The sequence below is a fragment of the Aptenodytes patagonicus genome, chromosome 9 (genome assembly GCF_965638725.1).
Source record: "Aptenodytes patagonicus chromosome 9, bAptPat1.pri.cur, whole genome shotgun sequence".
In the NCBI taxonomy this organism is placed as follows: domain Eukaryota; kingdom Metazoa; phylum Chordata; class Aves; order Sphenisciformes; family Spheniscidae; genus Aptenodytes; species Aptenodytes patagonicus.
The window spans coordinates 20,019,411-20,044,366 of NC_134957.1; the positions used below are offsets into that span (position 1 = coordinate 20,019,411).

At 38.2% G+C, this 24,956-nt stretch overlaps 1 protein-coding gene across 1 annotated transcript in view; it reads right to left on the minus strand.

Moving 5' to 3' along the window:
• SMARCA1 (SNF2 related chromatin remodeling ATPase 1) overlaps positions 1–24,534 on the minus strand; it is a 37,976-nt gene extending 13,442 nt beyond the window's left edge. Inside the window, exons 1-19 of the mRNA XM_076347349.1 lie at positions 24,412–24,534; positions 19,770–19,856; positions 17,013–17,179; positions 15,988–16,088; positions 15,768–15,868; positions 15,299–15,478; positions 12,881–13,036; positions 12,501–12,632; positions 11,665–11,733; positions 10,791–10,900; positions 9,870–10,096; positions 9,187–9,308; positions 8,623–8,775; positions 6,999–7,131; positions 5,871–6,019; positions 5,128–5,247; positions 3,799–3,909; positions 3,481–3,594; positions 874–996 (exon numbers count right to left, since the gene is read on the minus strand). Coding sequence (XP_076203464.1) covers positions 874–996; positions 3,481–3,594; positions 3,799–3,909; positions 5,128–5,247; positions 5,871–6,019; positions 6,999–7,131; positions 8,623–8,775; positions 9,187–9,308; positions 9,870–10,096; positions 10,791–10,900; positions 11,665–11,733; positions 12,501–12,632; positions 12,881–13,036; positions 15,299–15,478; positions 15,768–15,868; positions 15,988–16,088; positions 17,013–17,179; positions 19,770–19,856; positions 24,412–24,513 — 2,457 coding nt within the window. The 5' untranslated portion in view covers positions 24,514–24,534. The remainder of the gene's footprint in view (positions 1–873; positions 997–3,480; positions 3,595–3,798; positions 3,910–5,127; positions 5,248–5,870; positions 6,020–6,998; positions 7,132–8,622; positions 8,776–9,186; positions 9,309–9,869; positions 10,097–10,790; positions 10,901–11,664; positions 11,734–12,500; positions 12,633–12,880; positions 13,037–15,298; positions 15,479–15,767; positions 15,869–15,987; positions 16,089–17,012; positions 17,180–19,769; positions 19,857–24,411) is intronic.
• Between the last annotated feature and the right edge of the window lie 422 nt (positions 24,535–24,956).

Below are 24,956 nucleotides of genomic sequence, written 5' to 3' on the forward strand. Positions count from 1 at the left end.
TGAACAGCAATTTGTAGTGCATTGAGTTTCTTTCATCACAGAAATACATTTACAAGGAACTCTGTCAGTTCTCCAGCTGAATAAGCTCACTCCACAATTAGATAGCATCTTTACAAGCAGTCTAACATACACAATACAAATATTTATTTTTAATCATTAACAGCAGTACTGACATGCATATCAGCACCAGCTTAAATACTTCCTCTGCTATAAACAGGTGAAATTAATAGTCAGATTGCGACCTTGCAAATTTCTTCTCAACGTACACTACGCCCAGTTCTGTTACAGAAAATTCTCAGAACCAAAAAATCCTGTTACTTTGAGACACACCTTTCTCTTAACAATTAGCTTTTAATAAGCCTACTCAGCGGTATAACAGTCCAAAAAGTCAAGAAACTAGCCAGTGACAGGGATTCAGTCCCAGTATAAAAGGAACATGCTTAACAACCCAACTGGGATAAAATTAAGGGATGTGACATGTCTTATACATCTGTGTAAATACCATCTATGTTGATAGAGGCTTGTCCTCTCTGATTCAAACACTTTTTGATAAAAAAAAAATATGCAAGGTAGATGCGTATACGAGAAACCGACTGATTGGATTTCTGCATGTATTGCTGGGTAGTGCATCTACTATAAAAGTCCTTGCCTCAGAAATGGTGCAGACATTCAAGGAAATAGTAGGTGACTAAGACGTAAACTTGTTCAAGGACAGGAAAGGTCCCTCAAAGCAAAACCAAGCAAAATCTTTACATGTTGTGTCCTTTCTGTAACATCCGTGTAGCTTTCCTGTACATATATATCATTATTAGTATTTCTATTCCATACTAGTAAAAAATGTAGGATTAAATACTTTGGCTGTTTTTATTTTACCTGTGTTAGAAGCTTTTCCTTCTCTTCACTTTCCTCAGTATTCAGAGGCATAGACTCATCTATCTTCTTTTGTTCCTCTTTCTGTACCTGAGCTGCATTTGGGAGGTCAGGATTCCTGGGGACCTAAAAATCAGGGGTATCAATAAGCAGTAGTGCAGCAATGTTATTAAAGATACTGTACACTTTTCTATCAAGCCTTGGTTTACAATTTATAACCACGTTAGATCTCACAGGACTGATATAGTCCACACCCACTAAGCATTTGTTGTCACAGAACAAAAAAAACCAAACCCAAACAAAAACAAACAAAATCAACCACCCCACACCTTGGCTACCCTGAAGAAACCAAATCACAATAAAAATATTTTTTAAAATAACTACCAGAATATTTTCATCAGTATCTACAAAACTGTTGCAAAACTGAAAATATTATCCTCCAAGACAAGGTGATGTATCAAATCCTGTCATTTATCTATGCTTCTTCCTTCTTGTCTCACAAGCTCTTAATGTAAAGTTTATCTTCACATAAGTAACAAAAGGGTCCTGTTCACTTTTTCTTTAAGAAACTTCAGTGCAAAACCCCGTAGAATACATGTAAATGGTAAAATACTTTTTTCCAACTATTAAATATTAAAGCACTGATCTGTACAACAGTTACCAAATGTGTTTACCTAGATTCTACTCTTATTGCTTAAACCCTTCTTCCCAAAAATAGGACTAGATTTTGTCAAATGCATGTTATAATTTTGTTATGCTCTATACCCACCACTTCTACACACAATGACTCGGGGATACTGTGAGAGGCAGAGCCTCACCTAGTGTAAGCTGTCACAGTTCACTGATTTCAGTGACACTTTTCATTAGCTAAGGATCTGCTCTTACATCCAACGGTTTATAATGTTTTATTAAGTACAATGAGATACTAAGTTCTGCCAGGTTTACTATAAAGCTATGCATACTGCCAAAGCAAGGACCAGACAGACAACATTATGTAAACAAGGCCTAGCAACATTTTATCTGTCCCTCTCCACACTGACACCAGTTTAGTATTTGTGGCCTTTAAACTGCACATTGCAATTCCATACCACACAACAGCAAACAAGTCAGAAACCAGTATCCAGTAAAGATTTTGTAGACCTTACATATTTCTGCAGAAAAAGGCAAAGGAAGTTAAGAGCTGTTTTTAACATCTGGCAAAGAAATTTTGTTGGCTTTGGTGGTTTACGTTAAGACTGACACATAAAGCTTGGTCTCTACCTATTTAGTACCTTCTGATAGTATTTATGGCAGTCTTCAGTTTTAGTAATAAACTCTCTTCAGATGGAAAGTTATACTTCCATTTCAAAGCAGAACAAACTTAATCATATTTATCACTTTCACCACCAGTAAACAGTCATACCAAGTTTTTAAGACAAGTATTCATGTTTGACCTATCCAGTCTGACAGGTTTCATTAACAGGACAGAAACACCTCTTTTTACATGCATATTGTCAACATTAGCAATTCTCTCATGCTTATTTGTTGGAGCATTAATTGAATACCTTCTTTCCCTAAGCTAATTATACTTCCTTTTATTCTTATCTTAATTCTATCCTGCCATCCACATAAAATTCTTTTGCTTCAAACTAGATTCTAAGACCCCTTCTGCTTTTTCTTAAAAATGTATTTTGCTAATATTAGTTCTACTCTTTTGCAACACCAATTTCCTATCCGTTGCTTTGTATGACAAGTTTATGTTCTCCAACACATTTTATACGCGATTTCTTCTTGCTCCAACCTGCCATGAACATGGGCCTTTTTAAAGTGAGTTACATGTCTGGAAGTAGGGGATCCATTTGATTTACTCAGCCAATACTGGTGCAAGTAATGAAAATCAACATCAAAACAGAATCTGTGTTCACTGCTTGTTCAGTAATGTCAGTAGGGAAGGGAAATTCAGCTAAGCCATAGTGTGTGTGTGGGGGGGGGGGGGGACGGGGATGGGGGGGGGAAGGTAAGTCTGTTGTCTGGTTTTCTTTTTGCAGTAATAATACATTCAGACTTCTCCACACCTTTAAACATTTTATATACCAGCAAAATGCAAGGAAAATTGATGTCACTTTACTTACCTTCATATCAACACAAAGCCAACTTCAATATTACCTTAAGTTCCTTTCTGCACAAGGTATACAAAAGTTTTAATGAAAAAAATCATACCCTGGAAGGTGATCTCATATTAGCCAAAAATTATCTTCTCACCTTAGACCACATATCACACTTTTGTTTTTGAGGAGAAGTATATGAAGCATCAGAACTGTCTGTCTTTTATCTACTCTATTTTATTGTTAGGAATCCACCACAAAACACAAAGCTACAGATACGAAAGTTTTAATGAAGGAAGGAATTACAGATTACTTTTTCTGTTCCGCAATAGAACAGAAAGAGGCGAATAAAGGTTTTAAGCCATTTCCTTCACAATGAGAAGCACTTTGCAAAACGTAACAACAGAATGATATATTTTTTAGTTGCAGTCTCATTTACTTCATTTAGCTATTGTCAAGGTTTCAGTAAATCTGCAAAGAGGAATACAAATACATTTCACTAATCTGAAGAGGAAAAAAGCATCACCTTATATCCTATGGTCTTACGGTAATACAGAATTTCTTTTTCCAGAAGTTCAAATAACCGTGGTGGGAAAAACTGGAAATCCTGAATATTTGGTTGTTTTGGAGGTCGTGGAGCCTTCAAAAATACACAGATACATTAACATTATATAAGCTTGATTTCTGTGCAATAAAACCGCCATAATTCAGCAGCAGTGGCAACCTATCACTTTGCAAATACGTTCATTTTATTACCAGTATAGGGTGAGAGCAGGGGATGCAACATGGGAGAGGAGAAGAGCAGAACAACATAAAAAACCCTGCATACTTGCCAACTTCTTACCTTCGGGACTTTCGGTTCACTAACACGTAGGGCTTCTCTGAAATAAGCGTCAACTGCGTAATTAGCTTTGCGTTCTCGTTTTGGAGGCTCTATCCATTCCATCATGCTCAGCTACACGCAGAAGAGAATAAAAAGATATTAAAGTAACTGTATGCTTTCTTAAAGTCGCAAAAATAACGACTAATGTGGCACCGCAAAACAGGAACGTGTTTTTGCACGGCAAATCTAATGGTTGTGCTCAATATGGGTACTACAACAGAGCTAAAAAATAAGCTAGAAATTATAGCTGATTATAACACATACTTAAACACGTAAAAGATAATACACAAGTAAGGCAGTGCAGTGGCATGGATAGATCCCTTTGCAGTATTCTACTTACTTCAGACACCTGAGTAAGGTTATGATTCCATCTACCAAAACACAATGGAAGGACCGGGGACTTGAGCTCTGAATTCTATAGTATCTTGTGATATGAATGAATTGCTTCTCTAAATAGCACAATGAATAACCTCTACAGAGGCTACAGCATTGGCAAAAAAAAAAATCCATTAGCAGCGAGTTAATCTTAACTAAATTACTTGAATTAAACTTACTAAAGCATATTTCAAGACTATGCTGTCTTCAAAACTAGCTGGCTTCTTGTAATGAAATTATCAACATGAAAAAATAATCTTGTGTATATACACACACACTCCACTCTATTCTCATTAAATATTTTATTTTTCTAAATGTTTCTTCAAAATTGTAAGAAACCTGGGTTAGAAGGGCATTCTCTAGTTAACAAGTAAGAGTTCACATATCTGATTCCAGATAAGACCTAAAGGATATCTTGACTATACATACAAAACACAGGCACAGAGGTAACATTGTGGGACCCTGAGTAATACCTCTTTGTTTGTATGATCCTTCTGTAATTAGGTAAATTGTTGTACAAACAGTTCACATTAATGCTTGTGACTAAAACCTTCACTGCAAAAAAGACTTAAGTCCAAGTTCCACATGTAACATCATTGTCAGGCCTGTTTTTACCTCTGGGTTATGTGGCAGTAAAATAATACTGACTGCAACAGTATAGTAGGATGCAACATAGTATTTTTGCTGCAGAAAGGACAAAATTTGAGCAATATTGTCAGATTTTACCGTGAAGAAAAACAGTGGGGCTGAAAGCTAATTTAATAAAAATTCAGAATATTGATGCTTCTGCAGAGCTACGTGAATTTTTCAGTAGCTTCTTACTTCTCTAGAATAACCTTTATAGCCATAACATTTCTAGTACGGCCTTCATGCTTGCACCTCTAAACTGAAGTCTTAAAGACTAAGAAAAATTACCTTTTGTTTTTCCCTATAATCTTCACCTTCAAAGTTGTATAAGCTCATCTCTGTGTCCATAGTGAAATTTCGTAAGGAGCTCTCCCCCATTTTCTGCAATCGTTCATTCATTTCAGCTGTCTAAAAATACAGGAAGATACTTTTAGGCTCACTGAAGCTGTTTTATCTTTTCTGAAAAAAACAGGATTCATCATTATTAAAACATTCTCAATGTCTTTTTCTGCTTTAAACTTTTACTTACTTTTTTCTTGTAAGGAGAGACGCCCATAGTGCTTTTCAATTTTGAACAATTTGACTCCAAGACTTCCATTAAACTAAATTTATTATGCTGGGATGTAGCCCTACAACTGTATGATTCAACTTTTAAATTTAAAACGAAATTTATGCCCAGCTCTTTGGAGACGAAATGGTCGTTCATTTTTCCACAGAGCTACCTATTCCCTAATAAAGTTCCATAAAGGTTTTGTGTCTATCAGAATTGTTGGCATAAAACTTACATCTCTCTAAAAGCCCACAAAATAAACAGTGCTTAAGATACGGTGCACGCAGTCTGAACTTTGAAAATAATTATAACTTACTAATTCTACCCCTTCAAAACTTTCATAAGCTTTAAAATATTTACGAATAGTAAAGTAATAGTTGGGCATAAAAATAGATTTACATAATCAGATTTAATTTATATTTTGTGCATATATATTTAATGTTTGACACATGTTGAATTCTGTACGAAACTGTTCTCTAACCTTCTTTTCACCTCTTTCTAAAATAGTGGTTATATCTTCTTCTGTCAGCTCACTGTCTTTGGAAGCAAAAACATGCGTGGCTCCATGCCGGATCATCTGCAGCATTTCATCTTTTGCCAGTTTGTTAGACTGTTGGTCTATGAGCCTTCCTAAAATTAGAAGAAACGTTGAAAGTTACAATACAAAAGTTCTAGTAAGACCATGCAAACAGTGGATTTTTTTAGTTCACTGGCAGAACAAGAAAGGAAAAACAAAAGAACCATACAGAAAAAATTACGTTTCACTTGAGCTGAAAATAAACAGAAATCGGGAACTTCAGGGAAAATAAAAAAATAATAACTTTGGATCAAGCCATAACAAAGAATGTTTCACATTCAGATAATCCAAATTTTATGTTTAAGATCTTACTCTTACAAAGTTAGCTGAACTTTTAAGATCAAAATCCTATTTCAAGATGAAAAATGACAAAGTATTCTGTAATAACCATTAAAAAGTACTTAAGATGTTTAACACTCACTTTACTGATTTCAACCCAAATCTCTGAACATTTTTCCCAAATTCTAATTTCTGTCTCAAAATTTCATTTATCCTATCTCATCTCTTCACAGACTATCAAAATTTTGACCATCATCCCTTCAGGAGCCCACCCTTTTGGAAATACAACCAACCTTCAAAATCTAGCTTGAGAACCTTAGTTTTTGACAAACTATTCTTCCAAGAGCTTCTAAACAAAGACACACAAAGCAGTTTTAATGTTCAGTAAATTCATTTGTGGTAAGAAGCACATCTATATAATTCTTTTTGTCTATCATGGAACATATCTTTTTTTTTTGTCTTCCTTTTTAACATATCACAAAAACCAAGTAACATCTATTCAGCTGTAGTTTGCTCATTTACAATCTTAGTATAAGTCTATACCCACATTATTTAGGAAAACGAAGTTTTTTCAAAAATTTCAGCTGAACAAATGAATAACTTATACATTATAGTTTCTTAGGTTGATTTAGTGTACTGCTATTATACACAAGGCCTGCTTTCTCTCATACTGTACATTTGTACAGTTATTTAGCCCATACTTTAAGGGACTGAACAATTCTGTTGCAGACAAACATATATAGCAGTTGATACCTTGTTGTATAACTATAGAGTCCAGTCTCAGTTTTATTTCAGCTCTTTCTACAATCCTCTCTTCAACAGTATTATCAGTGATTAGTCGAAACACCCGTACTGGTTTCTTTTGACCAATACGATGCGCACGATCCTAACAAACATAAATCAATGAGTGTTCAGCAACAAAAACTCACAAGCAATAGACAGTTAGCTTGCTATATAGCAGAAACAGCAGACTGAAACTAGCACATATTTCTTGGTTCCTTGCTTATTCAAGAGTATACAAAAACGTAAAACCAGTATAGTAATATTCACTCATATCTGGCTATTACACCTTTTAAGTTTGGGTCAATTCTATAGTAATAAATGCGTCTACCTCATTGTAAATGAAGATAACTGAATGTCTGTCTAGACTGCAGTTGGGAAGTGGAGATACAACGGTATATACATAAACACATCTGCACTGCTTTCAAACTAATTCTCTCACTTGACATAGGTATTGAAACTTTGGCATCCCTGGCTTGAGCATGTTAATTGCATGGGCAAGGTCCATGCAGCCACAGCTTCAATACTGTAGTTGTCCCAAGCTAGCTACATTAAAGCATCAATATGCAGCTCACATAGTACAGGTACAATACACAGCAAATGAGGTTATATGACTAACATACTATACTTATTTGTAACAAAACTGGTGTTTATTCTCTCTGGAAAACATGAATAAAAGTATTATTCTGTCCTCTTAAATTAAAAAAGTTAAACAGCTGGCCTTCAAGCTGTCGGTACCAGGATTTTCTGACTGGCTTTTAAACACGAGTCATTGAATCTTTTATTCTCCTGCATAATACTCATTTCTTTCTGAAAATCCTACTAAAGCTCACATATCACACTCATCAGTTTCCAGGAAGTCAGTCTACTATTGGTCGTCAGCATGCATATCGAAAGGATGAGTTATTCACAGTAAATATTTGATGTGTTTAAGGGCATTAAAAAAAAAAAAAAAAAAAAAACACACACCAAACCCAAAACCCACAAACCACAGAACAAACATCCCCCAATCATGCCAGAAGGATCATGTGATTTTTATTCCACATGAAACAAATTATAGACTTGAATTTTTGATATTCAGCACTCAGAAAGATAAGATTTTAGTATGTTTACTAAACATATCTTTAACCCAAAGATAAGGGTTTTTTTTTCCCCCGGTGTCACCACCGAATGATATTACACTTATGCAGAAACAAGGTGGGTTGCAAAAGCATAAGCTTCCCAAAAGGGAGGAATTTAAAGCTGCACGCTTTTAATTCTTCGCTATTATTTTGGAAACAGCCCTCTTATTCATTTACTGTTGTCTTCTGGAAAGACAGAATTAAGAATAATTCTACAGATAAACAATATCGATACAGTATTTTGACAGAAGTAATCTTATTCAATTACAAAAATAATTAAGACAGATATTTACAGAGAAAAATCTACAGTTTCTTCCACAATTCTGTTCATGCCCTTGTTATTCAATTCCTTAGTTTCTTGGTATCAAATACAAAAAGTAAAGAAAAGTGACAAAAACACAAGTTCTGGAAACACTCATACAAAATAGAACAATGACAACTTTAACAAATGAATGTGTATTAGGGAGTTAACTCACCATGGCTTGCAGATCTACTTGAGGGTTCCAATCTGAATCATAGAGAATAACCACATCAGCAGTTGCCAAATTAATTCCAAGACCTCCAGCTCTGGTACTCAGCATGAAAATGAATTTACTGCTGTTGGGAGCATTAAATGTGTCTATTGCTTCCTAAAAGAAAAAAGTGTCATTAAAGTACCAGAGTTTTCAAACAAGCTTCCAATATGTTGGTGGCTTTTCAATGAAATTTCTTTGACATTTACAGAATTTTCATACCAAAACCAATTTTTTATAGAAGTAAGAAACTGTAGGTTTGCACAGGTGGAAAAATCCATTCTGAGTCCACAAAATATTACATTTTTCATTTAGTTGAGGAACAAATGAAACCTACTTTACTGTGGACTTTGATTAGGAAAAACATATACCCTTAGCAGCCTTTTTAAACTGTAGCATTTTTCCTTTACTTTAAACAATAATGTAGCTACTTATATATATATGTGTGTGTGTGTGTGTTAATAATAACTTCTTAATAATCTAATATGTAAACCAAAGAAATTTCTTGTTTATATACAACTTTCTCACCTCTCTTTCTTCGTGTGGTGTCTGTCCATCAAGTCGGCAGTACTCATATCCACGCCACATGCAATAGTCTTCCAAAATATCCAGTAAGCGAGTCATCTGACTAAAAAGCAGAACTCTGGAACCTGACAGAACAACACAGAAGGTTTTGTCATTGGTTTTATGTTTTCACATTCATCTTATCACAGAGCCTACTACAGAGCATGAGTAGAATTCTATGTGAAATATTCTGCACTATGCCTAACTTACTCAAATAAGCCGTTATTCTGAAGTTGCTTTTCTGGTATTGATTTAACTTCTCCTCAAGACAGGTTATTTGATAATTTATACAGAAGAAATACACAGCTGAAGAAACAGAACACTTAAAGCCATGGTAAGATAAGTAGCTGACGACTGATGTGCACAGACAAACTAATCCTCTCGTCAGAAAGACAGCAGAAGGGAGGCTCTGCTCTTCTTCCTTTCCTTCTGCTTCTCCATATTATCAGTCTTCCTCATCATTCCTGTAAGACTTCCTTCCCTCCATGTGTTAAGATCTACAGAAAAATGGTTTTCAACAGAAACCTCACTGAAAGTAATGAATGCATTCGCTGGAGGAAAGACAAGAATGGATCTATGCAATTTTTGAAAGGTAGTTTTACTTACAACAAGCATTCAGATCACTACTGTTCATAAATGGTACTCACCTTGCTCTCTGAGTTTTGCTAGCAGTTTATCCAGAACTAACATTTTACCACTGTTAGTGATGAGATGTGTGTCAGTGGTGTAAGGAGGGCCCGGCTCAGCACCATCAAATAGGTAAGGATGGTTACAGCATTTCCGCAGCTGCATCAGAATATTCAGCAGACGCATCTTATCCATTTTCCCAGCTGAATTCAGGATATCAATATCTTTCATCAGGATCCTGGTATACCTGAAGTTTTACAGGCAATTTTGAACAACTCTCAGGTTTTATTCAATATTTAAAACATGAATGAAACCCTGCAATATCCCAATTACTTATTTCTGGATGTAGGAGTTTGCTTTGTTTACATAATAATAAGCTATATTATTATGAAACTTGGCAAAAACATCTGACTGATAATAACGATTTATAAATCCATACCTAAATATGAAAGGCAATTTGTCTGTGAGGGACAATGATCTGTCATTTACTGGGTTATCTTACACTTCCATTTTAGGACTACGAAGCGGATCAAAGATATCATTTATGTGACTGAAGCTGCTACACTGACCTGGCTCCTTTTCTCACATCTCTTCTGGGTATGTGGCTCCTCAAGCTTTTATTTTAATTTCAGCTCAGACTTTTACTGGTGCATGCATACTTGCATCAAAGGAGGAAACTTAGTAGGCATATGTTCTTTCAAATAAAATTCAGGAAGGAAAAGAAGTTTCTGTTTTCTTCCTCCCAACCCTTTCAACTACCCTTCCCGAGCAATTTGTAACTTGTACATCTTTAAAAAAAGCCCCAAAGACAGCTATAAATAGGCTTCTCCATCTGACTGTCTTAACATGCAACTACAAGGAAAAAAAAAAAAAAAAATCAGTGTGAAGAGCTGTAGTGTTCTTTATCAGAAAAGAATCTTACTTTGATGTAAATAACTCACCATTCCCTCTGCATTTTGCTGAGCCCAAGATAAATTTTTACTTCCTTCTTCGGAGGCAAACTCTTTTCTACTTCAGCTTTTATGCGACGTAATAAAAATGGCTTCAAAACCTACACAAATTAAAGAGTTTTTCCACAGATAAATTTATAAAATTGATTGCCTCAAATACAAAATGAACAGATTCAATTATCTGATATTTATTCAGAACTAATCAGAAACTACTGCTGTCACAGTGACTCCTTCAGAAAAATTCTGCTAAAGTCTGCAAAATGAAGTTGTCCACTAATAGGCTAAGTCCACACGTAAATATGTAACACTACATAAAGATTGCCATATTCATCCCAGTCGTTATCCTAAGCAAGGGCCAAACCCATACGTTTATAAAATCTATTTATTACCTTTTAACATAAACTCTGTTTCATTTCCACTAGCAGCATATACAAAATACAACATTTCAAAGATAAGCAATGAATGTTGTACTTCTTTCTAATTTGTTTTGTTACTGTATGATGAAAAATGTCTTTTATCTCATGCACAGTAAAACAAAGGTAAAGGCATGCCTTTATTCAGACTAGCATGACGTGTATCAGTATACTATTCACAGTAATAAGTGGTTTCAAAAAGATCTCAAAATTCTTCATTTTCACATTTTATGTATAGATTTTGACTGCTTCAAACAGTAATGTTACAAAAAGCAGTATCTATAATAGTAAGTTCCAATATTTAATTCATGAAAATTCTGCTGGGCATTTCTGTAACTAAATACCTTCACGTTCATCTTCTCAACTTTGAGATGAAGGGAGAAATAATCTGTTTTTCTTTTTTACGCTGTGTATGCTAACGATGACATGTGATTACAGCTTTAATTACTTACAGCATGAAGTCTTTCTACAAGTTTCTGATCACCGAGACAATTTTTAGTGTCGAACCATGAGTCAAAATCCTGTGGTAAGAAACAGCACGATTGGTATGAACAGTTTATCATCTGTAGTTTTAACAGACATATTGACACTCTTTCACTCCAGCCAAGAGTGGCACAAATCTTGAGACAAATGACTTCTGTGAGTGAAAGAAAAATCAGTCTGCAATTCTGTGCCAGCTCCCCAGCACGTTGTAACATTCAAGTCAACTGAGTAACTCCGCAGACAAAATACTATTACTCTGCTTAATTTACAATGGTTTTCCACGCTCATCACTGCAGTGTCCAAGTTCTTCCCCTTAGTGCTTATGTAGTGATGGGGCAAGAAGGTAAAAAAAGAAAAAGAAACCAGAATCCTTAAGTAAATGAGATGGACAACAGAGCAAAAACAATGGAAGCAAGCAATACAAGTACAAGGAAACATTAGCAGTAAAAGAGGAGAAAGATGACTCAAATTCTAAATGAAAAAAAAAAGGCTTATGCCTATTTGGATGCTTCATATTCTTCATTCTGCATTGCTTTTGCAAATTTTGTTCCACTTTGCATAATTCTTGAACTATTTAAAGTATTACATTCGCTATTATTGGCCTGAGGGCTTATCTGCAGTAACAGAATGCACTATTTTAACTAGGCAGAGCAAAAAAAGTAGTTTACAGCCACAGAGCTTCTACTGAATCCAGGTCTTCCGCATCATATGTCTCTTACTAGGCTGGTCATTCTTCTCTTCTGCAGAAAGCAGCCTGGGAATCAAAATAACAAGAACAAGACTGTACTTCCAAACCTCAACTTACATCTGCAGAATTGAAGACATCAGGTAAAAGAAAATTCAGTAATGCCCACAGCTCGTGGAGGTTATTCTGCAAAGGAGTTCCTGTAAGCAGCAATCGATTTGTTGTCTTGAACTCACGTACAATCTCTGACAGCTAGAAATACAACAAATAGTTATCATCATCGTGTACATTTAAGCATAATGAATTTTCATCAGTTTCTGAAACAATGACAACTAAATTTAAAAGACAGTGAGCTACCTATGAAATTCGTATTTACCACCCAATAGCTCACAGCTTATATTTTAAAAAAAACACCACACCTAACACTTAAAATCTGCTAAAATCAGATGGAATCTTTTGTGTCAAGTTATCTTCAAAATATCAAATAATTTTGAGTTTACCTTAGACTTCTCATTCTTTATTCTGTGGGCTTCATCAATTACCAGGTACCTCCAGTTAAATTTTTTGAAGACCGATTTCTCTTTAATTACCATTTCATATGATGTAACACAAACATCCCATTCACCAGGCATCATAACATCACGGATAAAAGCAGCCTAAAGCAGAACAATTAAATCAATAAACATTTATAAATATGAACAATTTATATGGAATTCAGTGAAACCTATCTCTGCCAACATTACTGATGTGCTAAGCTAGCACACAAAAGAAGACTCTGAAACATCTTTTCAGTAACTGAAAGTTACTGTAACAAAAGCCTTCAATCCTTTGTACTTTAGGCACAGACAGATCATCAGCTGGGGTTAAGCAAAACACAAATTTTCTCCTATTCAAAATAAACTATTTACTCTTCAGCATAATTTTTCTGTAATTTAGATATAGTACATACTACCAATAGGGGGGAAAAAAACCTCTAAACTAACTAATCCAAAGACACAATCCACAAAAAAGTGTTTCAAAACAACTCACCTAGCCCACTCCCATCTTCTCTCTTTCCTATAGATCTCCCTCCTCTGTCCCATCTCTGTTTTGTAAGGGATACATATCTAGGCATATAAATCCTTTCACATGAAAGAGTACCACCCTATGGAAAAGCCATGCATGCAGATCTCCAAGAACTTACTTAGTGGGGTACACAGATCACCCCAGCTAGTAGGACTGACAGAACTGTTCAAGTCCACGGCCTTGAAGAACTACCTAATAAAGGAGTGTTCTGTACAATACCATGCACTGACTTACAAATGCAAATGTAAGCTCAGAGGTGCTTTAGCCACCACAGAACAGAAAGATTAAGTAGAAAACAAGGACATGAAAAGTTATGACAATACAAACATAAAACTCTGAAAGCAAAGAAAGTACAAAGTGAAGGTGCGCGCTTCCCTTCCACACAATCTTAATTTCATTCCATGGAACTAGCAATAAACACACCGTGGTACAAATATTATCAGACTTCAAATTAAAACAATCTGCAAAGAGCAGTACAGTCAAATCCAAGACTATAGCACTGGAAGGAACTCCCCAAATCACTGGCAGAACCAGCAGTTCCTCTCACAGAATCATTTAGGTTGGAAAGGACCTCTAAGATCATCGAGTCCAACCATTAACGTAACACTACGAAGTCCACCGCTAAACCATGTCCCTAAGCACCACATCTACATGGCTTTTAAATACCTCCAGGGATGGGGACTCCACCACTTCCCTGGGCAGCCTGTTCCAGTGTTTGATAACCCTTCCAGTGAAGAAATTTTTCCTAATATCCAATCTAAACCTCCCCTGGCGCAACTTGAGGCTGTTTCCTCTTGTCCTATCACTTGTTACTTGTGAAAACAACCCCAGTTCCCTCAGCCGCTCCTCATAAGACTTGTTCTCCAGAGCCCTCACCAGCCTCGTTGCCCTTCTCTGGACACGCTCCAGCACCTCAACGTCCTTCTTGTAGTGAGGGGCCCAAAACTGAACACAGTATTCGAGGTGCGGCCTCACCAGTGCCGAGTACAGGGGCACGATCACTTCCCTACTCCTGCTGGCCACACTATTTCTGATACAGGCCAGGATGCCATTGGCCTTCTTGGCCGCCTGGGCACACTGCCGGCTCATATTCAGCCGGCTGTCGACCAGCACCCCCCAGCTCCTTTTCCGCCAGGCAGCTTTCCAGCCACTCTTCCCCAAGCCTGTAGCATTGCAAGGGGTTGTTGTGACCCAAGTGCAGGACCCAGCACCGAGCCTTGTTGAATTGCATACAACTGGTTTCAGCCCATCAATCCAGACTGTCCAGATCCCTCTGTAAAGCCTTCCTACCCTCAAGTAGTAACAGGCAGCCATGCAATCCATATGAGGAGACACAGAATTCACAGGAACATCCAGCTCGTTGATCCCCTTCAAGTTAGAAAACCACCCTTTATCTATTTTAAGGCCTTTGCTATGGAAGATGAAAAGCTCTACAACAGAATCCTAGTTACAAGGCAACACATGGACATAAGACAGAAGTAAAGAGTGGGAGAAGTCACCTAAAAAAGGTGAAGAAAGAGATAAAGTGAGGACAATAAAGGAAAGTTAATAAACACTGTCACAATGCAAACACAGAAGAGATCAAAAAGAAAAAAAGGTGCAAAAATCAAAGAGGAAGACAACAGAAAAAGAGGTCAGACCGCTGTACTTTGATCCTAGTCTATTATTTCACCTATTGATTTGCATTTTTTCCTCATAGTTACAAGCATAACACTTTGCATTTTCAACACTAATACAGTTAAAGATTACTAAAAAATACTGTAATTAAGGAAGTAGCTTAGGCAGAATTCCACATACCCAAATGCTAGTTTTTGGCAAACAATGCATACATCTTTGAAATGTAGAGCACTTACTCTGGCGTCTTTATCTCCAATAAGGCAAACAGCACGTAATGATGGAACCCAGCGTTTGAATTCATTCATCCAATTGTGCAAAGTTGATTTTGGAACCAGGACCATGTGTGGCCCAGGAATGTTTCGGTAATGCTTCAGATAGCCTAATAATGCTATTGTCTGCAGAGTCTTACCAAGACCCTGCATTGACAAAGAAGGGGGGGAAAGAAACCTGCTGAAATGAAATACCATACAGAAATAGTTTCAAACAATTTTCCTACTATAGAATTCTGCCACTTAAGTTGTTTAAAGCAAACTACACAGCAAATGTTTGCACTACAATTTCTTTCACTGCATTACAATTCCAGTTGTGAAATCTAACTGTTGCAGAATGATGCATACTACTGCATATACATTAAATACTATAGGCACTTTAATGTTGAATTTTGCTCAATAATTACCACAAAAATTCCAAAAGATTACTGCTTACCATTTCATCTGCCAGAATGCCATTAACACCATTTTCATACAATGAGATCATCCAGTTCAAACCTCTAACCTGATAATCTCTTAGTGTTCCTCCTTTCACATCTGTAAATGTAAGATTCCTCTAAGTAGAAAAATACTAATTCTAAGTAGAAAATTTTAATTGCTATCTGCTCAGATTTGAATTACATCAAAGCAATCAGAAAACTGTCAATAATACTTACATGAAGGAGACTCCTCAAATCGAATACACACATTAGACGTTTTTCGACTCTCTGACAACAGCTCTTCATCTTCTTCTTGTTCTGTGCGCCTGTGACGATAACTAAAGAAAGAATCCAAGATTCACGTTTATATGAAATAATTTCAAAATACTGACTATAAAATCAAAAGAGAAAATCATTGATCTACAATGTGTGTGTTCTAGTACCCTGACCAAAATCATGTCCTGTTATTAAGTTATTCCTTATGGTTCATCGCAGCTTTAATTAGACAGGCTGATATGAAGCCCTCTCCTCCAGAACCATAACTATACTCTGACAACAAGTATCATGAGTTCTCTAAGGTACTTTTTAATGAGCAACACAGAAATAGAAGACACACATCCGTGGTGACCTTAGAATCAATTACTTGATAACTATACCATTCAGAAGAATCACATATTCAATTAAAAAAAAAAATTAAAAATTTATAAAATAGAAAATGCCATTTTGTAAACGTTCCAAAAACTAGTTGCTTGCTATTACAAGACCCCTCAGAAACACTACATGCCTGCATTACTGACTAATATAGACAGACCGGTGGAGCGAGACAATTGGTGCTGAGGATCAAACATCCACACTACATGCACGTTGTCTTGTTTTAACTTGATCTAGCTCCACTCTGGTCCCACTGACATGTCCACTAGCAGCTGGAACACATCAGGTGCATTTCTGGAGTGCATCTTCTAGTTCAGCGTTATGCAAAAGAAATTCAACTCAAATCACTCCGCAATATGGACCAAAGCATGGTAAGTGACAAGAATCAGGGAATTTACTTTAAAAGTGCATTCCTGATCCAAGGTCATACTGATGTTGATGAATCAGCATGCATACACCAACAAGCTTTTAAAGAAATTATGATACACTATCAATAGGAAAAGTTCTGGACTTACTTAAAGCACAATCTCTATGCTACTAACTAAACAGATATGTTAAAATGCATAATTTGTTTGAAAGCGTAAGAAGTCGGAAATAAAAATAAAACATACTCCCCAGCTGAAATCAAACTCTGTTTTTCATCTTTCTTCATCCGTGGCCGTCCCAACTTGACTTTCAATGGAGATGTTGGCGATTTTTGTGCTGCAGGCTGAATAAAATGTGCAAAAAGTTCTGTCTGCTTCAGAAGGAACTCAAACCTTTTTGCTCGATCTGCTTTCTAGTTTCCAAAGCGGGGAGAGAATTAAAAAAAGAAAAATCAGTAACTTTTCTTCATAAAAAAATGTATTTTTATTAAGAAACAGAATTCAGACACTTGTGAGAACAACTTATATGAGGAGAGACTGACAAGACCATCTGCCTACTGTTAGCCAACTCGGAGGCTACAAGCATCATGAAATAGCTCTCAAGCTGCTTCAGCTTACAGCTAAGCATGAACTGCTTTAGAGCACCCAATTGTAACATGTGGTAGTTCAAATGATCCTTCACGAATACCACAGCAATTCTGGAAGACGTGGCAGGACTTGATAACCTCATCCCAGCAACGCATCCCCATTCAAAACTCAAAGATTAGTAAAACAATGCAAAAAGAGTTTACTTGTATAGACTGCTTAAGTCTGCATGGCACACCAGCAACTGTGAAGGGATGCTTTAAAGGGCTGTCTACAAAAGATAAAGAAAAAACTACGGTTCTGACTTATAGTAAGGGATGAAATCCTAACCTTGCTGAAGTCAGCAGCAAAACTTCCATCAGCTTCAAGGCTATCAGGATTTGACCCAAGACAACAATGTGGTAGCTCTGTTTTTAGAAGTATGACTAAAGTAACGGATGCACCAGCACAATACTGCTTTCGCTGAACTTTGTGAATTTTGCTGTCAGATTTCCAGTTTCAATCATAGAATCAAAGAATCGTTTCAGTTTTGCCATATCAATGAGGCATATGCACTTCACTATATAAACACAGCAAAACATATGTCCTTCTCTATATTTAAAAGACAACATGTTACATAATTTAAGAAAAATACGATAAAATGCAAATTCTGACAGAATGCAATTGTTGTCAGTTTCTCTATGCCATTTCTAAGCATCATGTAACACTGTACCACTTAAAGCAATTTTCACGTGATCTCATTAAATATCTTGATATAAACTACAAAAGTGAAATTGTAGTTCTGTACCATAACCTTTCTAAAAAAATATACAAACAACAGAAAGCTTTTCTGCAGGTAACTTATATGCAAGTAAAAGTGCTCTCACAGCAGTAACACAAACCAAAGAAAAGGGCAATAAAAAGGAACCTGATGTGCAATGCATGATCTTGCCACATGAGGGCAATGCATTTCTTTTAATAGCGCATCACTTACCAGCAAATAAACAACTTTACAAAGCTCTCCTGGAAAAAAATTAGTATTAATTTTCCCTTGCATTCATTATCGGTCCATTTCTGTAAATAACTTGAAAACCGAATAAACTTTTAAGGAAAAAAACAATTCTAAAAGGGGGAGTAAAGACGTGGATGTTTACGCTCATACAGGATAAGAGCAAATCCATTCAGAGGATTTATTTTAAACCAATAATACATGATGGTTTTGGCAAGCTAACCATAACTGGTAAGGTTCTATATTGAATGCCACAATATACTTTTTTGCCTGCAAAATTATTGGCTGGGTGTAAGCAGCGTGCCTTGATAAACAATAAAGGTCAGCTCACGACTGCACAATTGATGAGAGGTAAGATTTTGAGACCTTTGCCTCTTAGAACAACTGAACTAACAGTCTAATTTAGGAAAGATGTAAATTCACCATGTATTACTGTGAAACCAAGTTTAGTTATTTACTCAACTCATTCTTAACAAACAGATTTACTTGTGTGTCTTCTCTTTGGCTAAAAGTTAACTTCATACAAGTAGGTATCAGTTTTCCTATGTCTAACAGTGATACTCTTCCCTGGCTTCTATGGTATCCAATCCTTTCAGACTCTACTGTAATTATTAGGCATCCATTTAACATTAAAGCTTTTAAGAAAAATGCAGCAAGATACAGATACCAGCTTCAACCAAGAACTTACTACGTGTCATTCAAGAACAAGTCTTGTAGCATCCTCCTGGTTTCTGCCTCTTTGTAATACAGAAGTTACCCTGTTAACTCTCCTCTCCAGCACTACAAGCTCCCTTCATTTGTGTCATGGACAGATCCTCTTTTGCATTGTTATGGCACATATGTTATGGGGCATATCAACATTTAACACCTTTATGTTTTTCTATGATGAGAAACTGGCAGCTTCAGTATTTCTCTCATTTAAGAAGTGGCTTAAGGATGACTCCAGGGGTCACCAAATAAAACTAGCAGAGACAGATTCAAAACCAGAAGGGGAGAGTTCTAACTATAAAATGCAATTGAATAGAAACTCCTTACCACAGGAGGGTGTGGATAACTAAACCGACATGAGGGCGAAAAAAAGCAAGCAGACAAATCCGTGGGGCGGGGGCGACATCCACTGACAACTACTGAGTATAAAAACCACAGCCTCCAACTCCAGAAATCATGCAGACAAAAATACTTGGAAGAGTGGGACAGTATTTAACAGAACTATCGTTATCTGCTTCCTCTGCTCTCATATTCTTCACTGAATACCTACTGTTAGCCCCTGTGAGAAACACCACACTGAACTAGACATTTAAATGAATCTTGATTCATTTTTCTTTGCTGACACATCCAGTCTGCAATAACTCCTTGTAACTGTGTTGATCTAGTTCAAGCAAACAAATGTCATAAAAAGCTGCAGTATGTTTTGTCATGAAAACACTTACCATCTTCTCTTCATATTCTGGGTCAATTTCTTTTTCAGGTCTAGCTGCCTTTGGAGGAAGTTTGAGTTGAAACGGGGGATCATTTTTCTGGAATTCAAATTTTAAACACTTTATAAATATCAGTTTCTTTATTTACTAAAGTAAAAAGATATCAAACTGAACAAACCTACACACTACAAGTATGCTACTTTTTAAAAATAATTATTTCAAAAATGAAGTGACTGCATTAATCATATTCCACCCAAAGCAGAACCTGATATCCATGATGAAACTAAAGAGGGGATATGACCATATAAAATGTATGTTGAAGATTTGTCTCATCCTCATGTTTATCTCCACAAATATGATCCAAGTGGAAAGCACTGAAAGAAGGTACTGAAAGAGGATGAAGTTTAATCTTTCAGAGATCTTGCTTTAAATGCATAATTAAATTTAGTATCTTGAAAAGATACTTAAAAAAATTAAATGTGATTTCTAAATGTAAAATTCCTAACTGTAAGTTTCTGGCACTTGCATCTTGGTTGAGTTTTGTTTGTTTGTTTTCACTACTAGATGAATAGTCAGAGTTCATTTGGAAATACAGGTTTAACTACACTTAGCCATATACCTAGGAAGAGACACAAATTAAACAACCAAATCGATCCATGCAACAATCCACTGCATGATATGCTATTTGACAGTTAACAAAGAACTACCTTATTTACTATAAACAAAAGAAATTTAAGAAACTGTAACAAAAATGGCTGACTTTTGTAGTTTATAAGATTCATTTCTGTCTTCAATTGGGAAGCTCAAAGCAGGTTTCCACAACTTCAACTGCTACATCGCTACATTAAAAAAAAAAAAAAAGAAAAGCTGGCAAAAACCATGATGTTGGCAAAATATCTTTTTTAAAAAGAGAATCGTGGGAGAAATGTTTGGTGGATTTTTTTTTCCCCTATTTCAGTCTTTGAAGTATGCCTTTTTACACACCTCCTGCAACTAAAAAAAAAATATTAAATTTTTTTGAGATGTATTAAATTATAAAAACGTTTTTGAAAAGCACTGAATAATCTGAAAGGAACTGCCAAAGTGCATGTCTGTATAAAATGTAACAGAGCAGACTCTTAATCTGACAAGCAGTTTAAGTATGAGCCTACTATAAATACATTAAAATGAAATAATAATTAATCTAAACTATTCAGGGTCAAGTAGCAAAACCAGACCAAAATGGGACTAAATATGTAAAAGTCTGTCAAGCAACATTACACTTAAATTTCAGAACTGTTACTGATAAATATATATGTCAACTTACTCCTTAAGCAGTCATGCATGCAATCATGCAAATGGGAGGAATATTTTCTCAAGTCAGAGATCACCTTTTCAAGTTTTGGCCTAAAGGCATAATTCTCTGCAAAGGTGAACAGTACTAAGTGCATAATGAAGTTTTTTGAGAATTTAATGATTTTATAATGCATGAGTTCTGCTTTGCAAGGCCAAATAATGTTGCAAATAGGTAGCATTAGAAATGTTCTATTCACTTACAGCTTCTTCAATCATAGAAGTAATCAGCTCATCTCAGAAAGCAATGTTAGGAGAGGACCGTTACACCAACATGCCAAAGAGCAGGTCATACATATGTGCATTATATTACTATATAACATACACTCCAGTAAGAGAGACTGTCAGTGCTAGTATCAGGCCCAAACCTTACTACTAAAGTGACAAAATACTCCTTAGAGGAAAACAAAATTGACAGTAGGCCATTTCAGATGTCTCCCTCACTTCCCCTAGAAATAAATTACATAGATACATGCTACTGGAAAAAAGTTGTCTGCCTACCTCAGGTAAGCATTAAGTTTCTCCTGGACAAAGCAGAACAACTCAGTATTATGAGAATCCCTTTTACTGCAAGTTTTCCAAGTAAAATGTAATGCAATATTATCTTTCTAAGCCCCGAGGCAGATGGCTCTAATGTCACTTCTGTTGTTACTCAGATTTTCCCAGAAGAAAACTTACGGTGGCATACAAATGAAATTTATTCAGAAATAAGTATTTGTGAATAACACACTCTAGAGTTAAAGAAGCAAATGAACTGACATGTAAAGTTACTGCAGCCCCAGCACTATAAAATCACATCCTACACCTACCTTTCAAGACAAATTAAGTTTCCCTGCCCCCCCACTCCTCATTGCAGTGTTTCTGTCGAACATTGATGGCCCCAAAATATTAAAAATAACAAATGGGAGACTGTCAAAAGCTGATGAAAGAGACAAACAACTTAAGACACATGCATCCCAATATCCCTTCTCTTCCTCACAACTTACAAGCGAAAAGAGTATGCTGTAGTTTCACTAAAATACTATTCTGTGCTGGTGGAGCTAGATGGATAGTAGGGACGAGCATCATATCCAAACTTGCTTCTGCATAATGTTCTGAGTTATAAAAATCTAGACCTTGTCAATTATTAAATTCTGATAAGAGTAAGAATACTTCTCTCTTACTACCAACTGGATCATGTACCTAATACAACACAGAACCACAAAATATTTCATCAAGTCTGCGAGAGTTTTACCCTAGAAACTTTACACAACACATCTTCACCACTTAAGAGGGCTGACTTAAGAGGAAACAGGAGGATCAGCAGAAGCCTCAGTGCAAACAATTGATTAACCAGCAAACAAAGTACTTCTGTTTTTAACGCAGGGAGCTAGCTGGTAACAATCTGCCGCTACCCTAGAAAAGTTTTCCATTAAAGATTAAATCCTACATAAGAGTCCCCTGAAAATCGGCATCATTTAAACATCTTACAAGAAACATGACCACGCAGCAGTTTCAAAAATAACAGACCCTGAGTATTCCAAGGATCCAAAATACTTCCCCTTGAAATCTCTACTAACTAGCCTAAACAGAGCTACTAACTGAGTAGGCTCAGAGAGAGATTTCTATCTAGTAAGTGCAATAGTTAGTCCTAAATTGGGTAAGTCACATGAACACCTAAATAAATGACTGGGAATAAGAACTGCTGCTGCTTTAGTTGACTTTACTCTTGTAACCTATGCTATTGAGAACTTTAAACAGATGCATTAAGAATAATCAGAAGGACCCCTTTTGTGTTTAACTCTCATATACAAAGTGGAAATACACATTCCAAATAGCCATTAAGTTAAGACACTGTTTTGGTACTACTACAACAAGAAAGACTATTTATAGTGAAGTAAAACAGCAAGAGGGGAACAGAGCACAACAGGTTGTATTATATGCCATTATTATGCAGATCGTGTAACTAACCATATAGCTATGTAACAGACCTGTGGCCCAACGTGAAGTGAAATTCTGCAGTCTGAATAAAAACTCAAACAGCAAAATCTTTTTTTTTTTCCCCCCCTTTACGAAACATATTGACCAGTATGGCACAGTAGCACAATGTTGATAATATTCGAAACCATTCACTGCTTTCAAATGATTTCTCCAGGCAGGCATTCTCTAAGCATTTAGTACCAACTTTTTATCAGTTGACATGCATAAAATTTTGCAGAATAAGTTGCATCCAATACAGAAACTTTCCCCCCCGAACAGTCGGGTAATGTTCAGAATTACACTGTACTGTATCTCATAGCTGTTTGTATGCATCAGTAATGAAATAAAGAATCAAGCATTCTTTTCAGGCAAAACTGGACTTTCATCAACTGGAATTAAAATTCTGCTTGCACTAATATCAGTATTTCTGCAATTTTATCCAATGTCATAAAAATATGACACACAGTCATCATTCTTACTAAGTTTTTATAAGACTCATTCTTCAGGTTAAATCTTGTTCAGTTTCCAAGGATACCCGAATACGTCACTTTTTACATTTCTTGTGCCTTAGCCTGTAGTCTTTTTTCCAAAAATCCGAAGGGAGGAGGCTGGCAGCCATACATGCTCTTTTGAGGGGTTTATTCAGCACCACGGTTGCATTTTAGCTGGGCAGAGGGAAGGCTGAAGCCCTCAAGCCTGAGGGCTGGGACAGACCGGTTCAGCCGCGAACTCTCCAAGCCGCCACCGCGGCCCCCCCACCCCGGGCCCTCGCCCCTGCCGAGAGCCCCGGCTCCCGCCGAGCCCCACGCCCACTGCCCCCATCCCGCTCCGGGACAGCTTTCCCTGGGGACAGGGGAAGGGAAAGAAGAGGGCGGGGGGCACTAGAGGAGGGGGCCCTGCAGGAGCGCACAGGCTGCGGGGGGTCGATACGGGGCAGAGCCGGCTGCATGGCACGGGAGCACGGGCTAATCGGCCGGTACCGGCGTGCCCGGGCTGCACGGCTGGGAAGAGGGCACCATAGGGTACGGATGGCGGCAGCTGCCACGGCCATGCCGAAGCACAGACCCGGGGGCCGGCCTGCACGGCGGGACCGAGGGGGGGGTGTGTCCGGGCGGGGGCCGGCCTGCAGGGCCGCCGCGCAGGCCGGGCCGCGGCTCTGGCGCGGCCGGGCCCTCACGGACTGCGGCAGAGGGGCCGGCGCGCTGCCAGCGGCCCGGGCGGCCCCAGGGTTGGGCGGCCGCCTCAGGGCCGGGACGGCGCGGCCCGAGGGGCGGCTGTAGGAGAGGGCGGCGAGGCCGGGCACGCTCGTCCCCGGAGGCTCCGCCGCCCGCCGGGTCCCCCCTGCCCGCCCCCGGAGCGGTACCTCCTCGGCGCCGGGCTCCTGCGCAGAGGCCGCCGCGGCGGAGGTGGAAGGCACCTCGCCGTCCACGCGGGCGGCGCCGCCGGGGCCGGTGCCGGTGTCCATTTTGTGCGCGGCGGGTGCCTGAGCCACCGCGGGGGGGGGGGGGGAGGGGGGGGCAGGCGGCGGCCCCACCGTCCCAAACACCGCGCGGCCCCGCCCCTCCCGCCGGCCCGCCCCGCGCTGATATCGCGATACTTCCGCGAGAGCGGGCAGGGGGCGCGCGTTTCCCGCCTGGCGCTGGCGGTGGGTGTGCTGCGCGCGGCGGCCCGGGACCAGGCGGGGATCAGCGGCGGGGATCAGCGGCGGGGCGGCCTCTGCGCCACAGGCGGGGGAAGGAAGCAAGGCCTCCTGCCGCGGAGTCAGCGGGGCCTCTGGGGAGGCTCCCGGGACCGATTCCTGGCCGTTCCCCACTGGGTGCTGCACAAGGGGCTGCCTGCAGCCCGCAGAGGCCTCGCTGCCTCCCGCCCTCAAGTGACACCACAGCTCACAGAAGAGAAAGCGCTCAA